At 41.1% G+C, this 9152-nt stretch overlaps 1 protein-coding gene across 3 annotated transcripts in view; it reads right to left on the bottom strand.

Annotated features, from left to right (window-relative positions):
• Window positions 1–265: 265 nt before the first annotated feature.
• Window positions 266–9152, bottom strand: part of CPLX1 (complexin 1) — a 104182-nt gene continuing 95295 nt past the window's right edge. For 2 of the 3 annotated variants that reach the window (XM_074570503.1, XM_074570504.1), the window contains exon 4: window positions 266–5134. In XM_074570503.1, the coding sequence (XP_074426604.1) occupies window positions 4937–5134 (198 nt within the window). In that variant the 3' untranslated portion in view covers window positions 266–4936. The remainder of the gene's footprint in view (window positions 5135–9152) is intronic. The other variant, XM_074570505.1, reaches the window with a different exon arrangement.

Raw genomic sequence — 9152 nt, 5'->3', positions numbered from 1 at the left:
CTGTGTTTCTTTCAAAGGAATGTTGTTCTGCCCTTCTTAAGGAAAACGAATCCCTAATAGCAAAACATATTTAAAATTCTATAATCACCCGTTGACATCAAACCTCATCAGTGTTTTTGACAAATGAAAAGATTACTTATCCATTTAAATAATATCTGTGTTTCTCCTTGATTCTGTTACCATTCTGTTTGTATATCGGAAGCCATACTTGATTTCCAAGTGTAGTCTGGTAGGAGTTTCACAGGAAAGCATTGCAAAAAGTATATGAAATCACTTTTTTTTTTTTTTTATTGGCTGTGATTCCATTTTAAAATAACATCATACCATTTACCCACATCATGCAGGAAAAAGTAGCAGGCAAATAACAAATGAAATTCACATTCACAAAGTCTCTACTATAAATCATCTTCTAATTGCTTAGAGAGTACTGCATGCATCTGAAAGAAAGCTGGGGAGCATTTCTACTAGAAAATGCATGGCTAAGTTGAATTTTTCTTTCTGTGTATGAGAGAGAAAGAGAGAAAACAAGCAATTTTGCAATGACAGTACTGAAACATTTTACTAATTCAGTGCATGAAGAAACAATTATCCTGATAACATATATTCAGAACAGATACAGACAACTTTCAGATACATAAGACATTACGTTGAGGTCACAACAGCTAGTTTCTAACAATGCTTATTCTAGCACAGTAAGCTTTCCAAAAAGATGTATTCAGCAGCATTGGTATGGTCTTTCATGATGAAAGAGGGGGGCTGGGAGGGACCTAAGCCAATGTGTGGTACTAGAAACATAGACAGAGGAACTCCAAAGTGAATTAGCACATGATCTTATATTTTGTTTTATTTATTTTAAACACAAGAATAGCATTCATAATTAATATTGCAGTCTGATTTCATATGGCTTTCTCTAAATATAAATGTGACTTCACAAGGTCAATGGCAAACTAAATCATTTACCTTCCAAATGTGGAGGCCCTTTGACTTTTTTTTTTTTTTTAATAACCAATAAGGTCTTGGAGCTGTGAAGGAAAATGGCTGAAGTGTCTAGCCACCAACCTTTCTGTGTAAATAAAAAACTAGTTAAAAAAACAAAAGACCTCATTTACCTGAGATTGAACAGAGCAGTGATGCAAATAAAACAATAGCATGGAAAGACAAAGAGATATTCAGAATCCAAACAATGAACCATGTTTCTCTTTGGTCTTGTTTAAGTGCTTCAGCACCTGCTCTGGTGCTGAGGGGGAAAGTGTCTGAGACATTGCTTCTCATATCCATACATGAGCCAAAGATGTCTGTCCTATGTTGCCAGTTCAGAGTAGGAAGGGAAATGGGTGGGCAGAAGGTAGGGAAGAGTGCCTGCTCTCGACCTCTGTTCAGCATGGCTTAGGCACTTCAGGGACAGTGGAACGACTTGAGGAGAGGTCCAGAACTCAAGTGAGGTGCCAGAACAAGTTATGTGAGGCAAAACATGTACAGTACCTATGGTAGATCTTCTTCCATGTTTCTTTATAGAAAGAAAAGGAAAATTAAAATGGGAACTACCAGTTTACATCTGGCCAAACTCTCTGCTGTCCATGGAGGGAGGGCCGCTGTGGGTGTGGAAAGCTGAGGTACAGAAGTGATGACATGGCTGGGCTGGGAAGCTCCCACAACGAAAACGACTTGACAAACATTATTTAATGTTTCCCTTTCCCTCCTGCTCTGTGACCCTGGCATGAGGCCTAACAAGCTCAGCACAGAGTACTTATGGCCCTCTTCAGGGTTTGGATCCAGATGTTCACACAGCTCAGGAGCTCAGCTCACAAAAGGAGTATTTTTAATGCTCTGAGCCCAGGGATAGCACTATCTGCTCATGAAATTAGAGCACAGGCCACACAAGATCCTGACTTAGACCAGTCATTCAGTGGCACAGCTGCAGAGGCACAGTTAGAAAAAATAATACCGAACGTTCTTCCCTTCTCTCTCTTCTCCCTTTTCCTCATCTTCCCCACACGTGGGCACACACATGCACATCAAGCTGACAGAGAGACTGTGAAAATAAACAAACAATTGGCAGTAACATTCTGCGAGGCAGAAAATTCTGATTCTCTGTCAGGAACAGTATTTGGCTGCATGAGGAACTGGATCCATGGTGAGGGCTAGAGAAAGGTCCACAGGCAAGTGGTAAAGAAAGACCAAAGCAAACTTGAATGAGCTCATTCTTTAATTGTTTGTTTGGGTTTTTTTCACAGTTCTCCAGCACAAGGCCAGGGGAAAATATGAATGGATGTGTTTCATTTAGCAAGGGCATATTTCTTCCTGTTCTGCTGGTTCTACTTATGTATTAGGGGATGCAGGCCACAGAGATTAGTCAGAGCATTTCAGAAGCATTGAGGTCGGTATTTCAGTGTGATCTGGGCTAGAAGATTTTGCTAGCAATGAGTGGCTGAAGTAAAGAGCCAGCCTCTGCCTTTTAGCTTTCAGGGGTGATGGATTTTCTAGAGCATCAAACCCGCTGCTGCCTTTGTGACAGGAGAGTTTTCAATTCTTTGAGCTTCAGTTAAATAGGCTCACAGTACCAGCTGCTGAATTTGCATGGGGTGAATAGGACACTCTGCCTAGAAAATGGTCAATTGCTCAACACTTCTATGCTAAACGCAAGCATTGATTCAGAAACAGAGAGTGCCCTGGGTTATTAAAGTCTTAGCGGGGAGACACTCATGCTTTAAATGAAAGTTAGGGCAAAAAAACACTGATACCATTTGAAAGAGTGAAACCTGCCTTCTCTTTCCTCTGAGGAGCCCTTGGCAGCTTGTACTTAAACGAACATGTCTTGTTTGTAGATCCAGCCTGAAATAACTTGTATCTAGCTGGTCTGACTTGTCCATCCGTCAAACTTCTTCAGCCTCCGCCTTGGATTTCATAGAAACTTATGGTTGAAGTTATTTGTGAAGAAGCAAGGACTATCATAGCTTAATAAGAATAGGGTGAGGAGGGAAAAATAAATATAGTTCTTCTCTTTCATAATATTTTTTCCCTATTATGAGAGATGCTACTAAAAGTCACAGGATTCACAAGCTCACTGTCTTAACCATGGTGCAGATTTCTTCTGCTTACCTGAAAAGATGATAAATATCTTTTAAAATTTCTTATTCAGGAAAGTACTGAGATATTTGCCTAAACTCTTTTCAACTGAACAACTGCATCTAAGAAGTTCCATTGAAGTAAAATGCTTAATTTAGGTACATAATGAAGTGTCTGAGATTGCTTTCCTTTTTGTTGTCAGTAGAAAGCATGTATTTGCTTCCAAATCTCTTCCAGGTACTTAGGACACCTTTCTTGTTCCCGTGACAGGGACAAGCACTAGTAGTTCTGCCAAACAAACCCTGATTCTCTTACAAGATTGTGAGACTGAGATTGCATGATGTTCTCACATCAACTACAGAGACTTAGCCAAATGCAAAAACTCCAGTATCAGCTCTTCAGATGACAAACCAGCCACCTGATCATGAGCGTTTGTGTTCAAAATAAGTCTGTCTATGTATGACAGTCTATGTAACTACTAGCAAGTCAACATCTCCAGTAGAATTTGGCTTACCTTATGCAGCTACTCAACACCTACAGTGCTGTATTGAGAAGCCCTCTGTACCTGTGTCTGGGAAAGGCAACAAAGACAATGGTCAGAGAGAGATTTCCTTCCAGCCTGCTAACATCAAGGGGTGCCACACACTGTTTTAATATTAATTAGCTCCTGCACAGCACTGGAGAAGTATCCTTACTTTATGCAGAGCCTGAAACCTAAATTGTACAGCTGGAGAAGCTGGGCAGGGCAAAAAAGTAAGTGACCTTCCCAAGGCAATGCAGTAATTTAGCATGATACTTAGCAGGCATGCTCAGGATTTCTGAATCTCCAGGGCTATGGCTAACATTCATGCCACCACGCTCCCCCATACACTGCAGGAAGGGGTGGGCAGGACACAGCCGCAACAATATACTGGAAACCAAATATCCATCCTGCAAGCACTGCTGGGAATGGGATAGTTGAATATGGCACTTGGCAGAAACAGAAAGGTTAGTCGATGAGAATGGTCTATGTCCTTAGTCATTCACTTCAAAGGCATTGGGGAGGTCCTCTACCAGAGCACCATGCACTCTCCTGTGCTTTCAGCTCTTGTATGGCAACTGTCTGACCAAATCTTATCTTTCAAGATAAGTGTATGGCTAATTCCCAAAGTAACATGACTCTTGCTTAGATTCTGAGGCATTTAACATCTACCAGCATCTGAGGGAAGATGACTCACTCCTTCCACAGTTCTGAGTGATATCAGCTGTGTAAGTTACACGTGATTTACCTTCCAAACAATCTCTTATTTATGCCAGTGATGGAATTAAAACAGAAAAGCTCTGCTTCCATGGGAGAACTGAGATACCCCTTCCAAGGGCAGATGTGCTTACAAAAATTGGCTAATGTGAGCCAATCAACAAGAACATTAATAAAAATGACTAATAATTATTATCAAATAATAATAAAAAGAGAATCAAAGAAAACTAAAGAGGCCACTGTTCACATTTAGTGAACACTCCTTCCTGGTTTCAATGGAAATGCACGTGAGGTTGTTCCTTTTCTATGCTTAATGTACAGTTGCTTTATTTAACATACATAGTACTATGGCTTATAATAAAATCTGTGTAGTCTGCAGCTTTTTAATCTTTACATCCATTCAGAGGCATCTACTGGATGTGACTATGTACAAAAAAGGAATGGATGAGTCTTGGGGTGGAGGGAAGGGAAAGAGGCAGTCAGAAGGGAATGGGAAGCGAAGGGAGTCCTAGTGAGCAGTAGAGGGCAGAGGTGGGGAGGGCTGCATGATGGATGGCAAGATAGTAAATCCCCATTGGGCAAAAGAGAAATCCTTTGCAGTACTGTTTATGCCCATCTAACAGTCTGCAGCTATCACTTCTTGAACATGTCCTGCAGGGGCCCTGGTAGGTATTTGATGACTGTGTCTAGAATGCTCTCTTCCTCCTCCTCCTCCTCATCCCCACAGCCAGGAGGGATCGCCTTCTTTGGGCGCGTCAGACTCCCTTCAGCATTAGCTTCCAGTGCGGCCTGGGCCTCTGCTTCCTTTTCTTCCTTCTTCTTTATCCCATACTGCAGGGGAAAGATAACACATTGTCAGTCACACTGAACACGACTGATGAAGCCAGCCATCACATACGGTGCCTCATATTCTGTAGTATGAACATCACTGTTAATATTCTGCTTTTGCTCTTTTACATAGACAACCAAATTATCAATCCTAACATCTCGCCACTAAGTAAAGCTCAGGGGATGGACAGCTCTCACAAGAGAAGATGGCCAAATGCTCAGATCATTCAGAAACATGCAGGAGAGTGAATCTGGGACTATACAGCTGTGGGCTTAGCAAAGACAATATAAGTTCTGTGTTTAGTAAAGTCTTGGGGTGGTATTTTACCGGTGTTGATCCTCCTTTTTTGTGTTAACACGTCTGATGCTCAAGTCCATCATCCACAAAGATTTTGAAATTTCATCTGCAGCATTTTAGAGTAAAGGTTTATGGAAGTGGCAAAACCAGGAAAAAAATAATTATCCACAAAAGAAAGCAAACAGGACAGGGCAGACAGGCAGACAGCAGTGAAAATGACAGTTTTAGATATTCTCATGCAGGACATAACCTACACAACCTATTATAGAATTACAGAATCATAGAATTGTTAGGGTTGGAAGGGACTTCAAAGTTCATCTAGTTCCAACCCCCCTGCCACGGGCCGGGACACCTCCCACCAGGTCAGGTTGCTCAGAGCCCCATCCAGCCTGGCCTTAAAAACTTCCAGGGATGGGGCTTCCACCACCTCTCTGGGCAACCTGTTCCAGTGTCTCACCATCCTAATGGTGAAGAACTTCTTCCTAACGTCCAGTCTGAATTGACCCATCTCTAATTTTAATCCATTCCCTCTAGTTCTACCATTACCCGACATCCTAAAAAGTCCCTCACCAGCTTTCTTGTAGGCCCCCTTAAGATACTGGTAGGCCACTATGAGGTCTCCTCGGAGCCTTCTTTTCTCCAGACTGAACAAGCCCAACTATCTCAGTCTGTCCTCATAGGAGAGGTGCTCCAGCCCTCTGATCATCCTCATGGCCCTTCTCTGTTCTTGTGATATAAGTGGGACAGAAAGATCTCTTTGTGAAATAAACCTTCATAAGAAACTTTGTCTGTATTTGCACACTGAACTTTGCACTTCTCGGGGCAAAGGTGACATACTGTCTGAAGAGAAACATTCTTAAGCCTATGGATACCCGATATTTGCTACTCTCATTAAGAACTAAAGGTATGCTACTAAGACTTTACATGAGTAACCAGAATCTCACTTTATGATTTTATATTCAAAATGCTATATTTAATTGAGAAGTAAAGATATGCCTGAGTGAATCAGACTAGGGAGAGAAGTGCTGTAGTATCACAGCTCCCACAGTGACTAGGACTTTCTTTCCAACTGCTGGTTTGAAGGTGTGTTCAAGAAAAACCATTTCTGCACCACCAACCCTCATCATTTCTCAGCTTCCATACTTTTCTCTAATTCTCAGGTTTTGCTGCTATTTCTATAAATGTTTGCACAGAAATTTTGGAGATTACTATGACAGATGATTAAAAAAAATCAACTCAAATTGTCAGATGCAAACCTACAGCAACAAGGATACCTGCAAGCTACCCTCTTTATTACTGAATCATAGAATGGTTTAGGTTGGAAGGGACATTTAAAGGTTACCTAGTCCAACCACCCTGCAATGAGCAGAGATGTCTTCAACTAGATCAGGTTGCTTAGACACCTGCTCTGTTTATTCAGACCAATTTCAATTTCCCAGACTGTTTCCGCTTTTTCTGACAATAGATGGAGGTTAAACTTTCTTGGTTTTGTGATCATCAATGCAGACTCAGGAGGTGTCCCATTTCTCAGTGCCCAGCTGTGTTTCAAAGGGTCCAGCTGAGTGTTTCAAGGATGCTGCAGATCCCTAGGCTCACAGCTCCCAGCCTGGCAGGAACATTCTTCTGCTCAGTCATTTCCCCTTCTAACCAGCCACCTTTATAGCTGCTCACACCTGCCTGTTCCTGCCCTATCAGATCCTCAGCCACCAGTGACCTCACAAGCGCCTGCACAATTACTTACAATTATTTCACTTCAGCTACTCAAGGGAGGTGTTTGACCTTTGTGGGGAAAAGGAAAGGCATTCAGATTTGCTGTAGCACCTATCAGCTTCAAAATTATTGCTCTGTAAAAGCTATTCCTTTACTTATGCATAAATTTTAATTAGAGTACCAAATGGAATTAAGATTGCTTTCAGTACATCAGAACCATAAAGTAACTAACCCAAATGGATGCAAAAGCCAGCAAAACATTTCGCATGACAAGCCTGAAAAGAACTTTGAAAAGAAAATTAGATATGATTTCAAAAACATCAAAGAATTATGTTGTACAAAGTACTCTGTATTTTCTAGTATCAGTAGTATAGTACTGCTGAATAGAAATGAAATGTATGCTCTTTTCATTTTTACTGTTAAGAGTAGACCAAAATGTTTACCAGTAAAGCAAAAAATGCATTGCTGCAGTCATGACTTTGTGATTTCAAAGGGTTGTTGGGTTTCACAAGAAACTCCTAAACATTTCTGAGCAAAGGCAGTATTTTTGCTTCCTTTCTCCATCATCATCAAGATTTAGGATGACAGCCTGCAAGGCTGAAACCAATAACTTCAAAACCCCCTAGTTCTCTAAACCAATTCTTTCAAACCAAAATATTCATTTAAGGACATTTGTCATGATTTCTATACCTGGTGGATGCCAGTCACACAGATTTCATGGGAGAGACATTCAAGACAAATGATATCTCCATTCACATCTGAGGCAAAGGAAGCATTTGATCAACTCGTAGTTACAGGGCTGAACACCACAAAGAAGATCCAACATAGGACCAGTAACCACTGCAGGGGGGATGACATACACTGCTATGCTGTGGACAGTCTGTACGGCTGGCTGATACTCATTCTCCCTCTCAAGGCACAGGTAGATATCTCTAGGTGATTCCCAATGTAGTTTATCTACAGACTTTGCCTCCCTTTGCCAGCTAGAGGAGAAGAGCTGTAGTGTATACAACACAAATTATAGTAACAGACAGGTCTCCTGCATGCTTTCAAATCCTCCACCTCAAAACAAATATCATCTCACGGCAGGTTGATGTTCTAGCTCATGAACTTGATGAACACCCATGCCACAGGGAACTGTGGAACAAAAACAACCATTCAAGTGCTACTGTGTGCTAGGACAGAGATTATATGAAAAGATTGAATATATGAAATGCTCAAAGATTATATGAAGGTATTAGCACTGTACCTGTCAGTCTGTGCTGACATATTTCCTTAGGTCCCTTGCCACCATATAGTTAATAATGTAGAATTATGGACATAATCCAGTAAGATACTGAAACTTTTTAAGTATGTGAACCACCTCGCTGCTCACAAAGTCATTACTATTCCATCACATAAGGATTGTTTTCACCGTGTGATATGTTGTAAAATACTGGAGCACCCAAGTCCTCAGTCATCAGGTATAAAGAGTAGGAAAAAAATACCATGGTCCTTGGTTTACCCCACATTCACTGACTGCATGTCAGGAAAAGACCAGACTAACAATGCTGCCGCCAACTTCCTCCCCATGTCTTTCTTTCCTTATTCCTTCTGCTTTCCAGAAGAAGCCAAAGTAAGTGCATGAACTAGAAACACGGTGAAAATTCGATCTCACTCTAATGGCAGTAAGTGTGTCAAGGAATAGGGGCACTATTGAGCCAAGGTGGACCTGCAGCTAAAATCTCGACCAACCACAAATATAGTTACCATTTCTTATGACAAGCTAACCATTGCTTACTAAAAATGAACATATCTATCTAGGCCACAGAATGAATAAAGCAGTAACATCACAGTTAAGACACTTGCAGCAGGAACTGCTTATCTCTGGGTCACTTATGGAATTAACTCTCCAGGAAGACAGCTGCAATCAAGGTGCAAGTGAGCAGTTATCTTTGGATCATATTTGGAACTGATTCCTTAGGAACAACAAGTAATTTATCTGGAGAAACTAAGGAAATACAGAAGGAGTTT

The sequence above is a fragment of the Larus michahellis genome, chromosome Z (assembly GCF_964199755.1).
Source record: "Larus michahellis chromosome Z, bLarMic1.1, whole genome shotgun sequence".
Taxonomy (NCBI): Eukaryota; Metazoa; Chordata; class Aves; order Charadriiformes; family Laridae; genus Larus; species Larus michahellis.
Note: the sequence above shows the minus strand (reverse complement) of the source record. Positions and strands in the feature narration are given on the sequence as shown.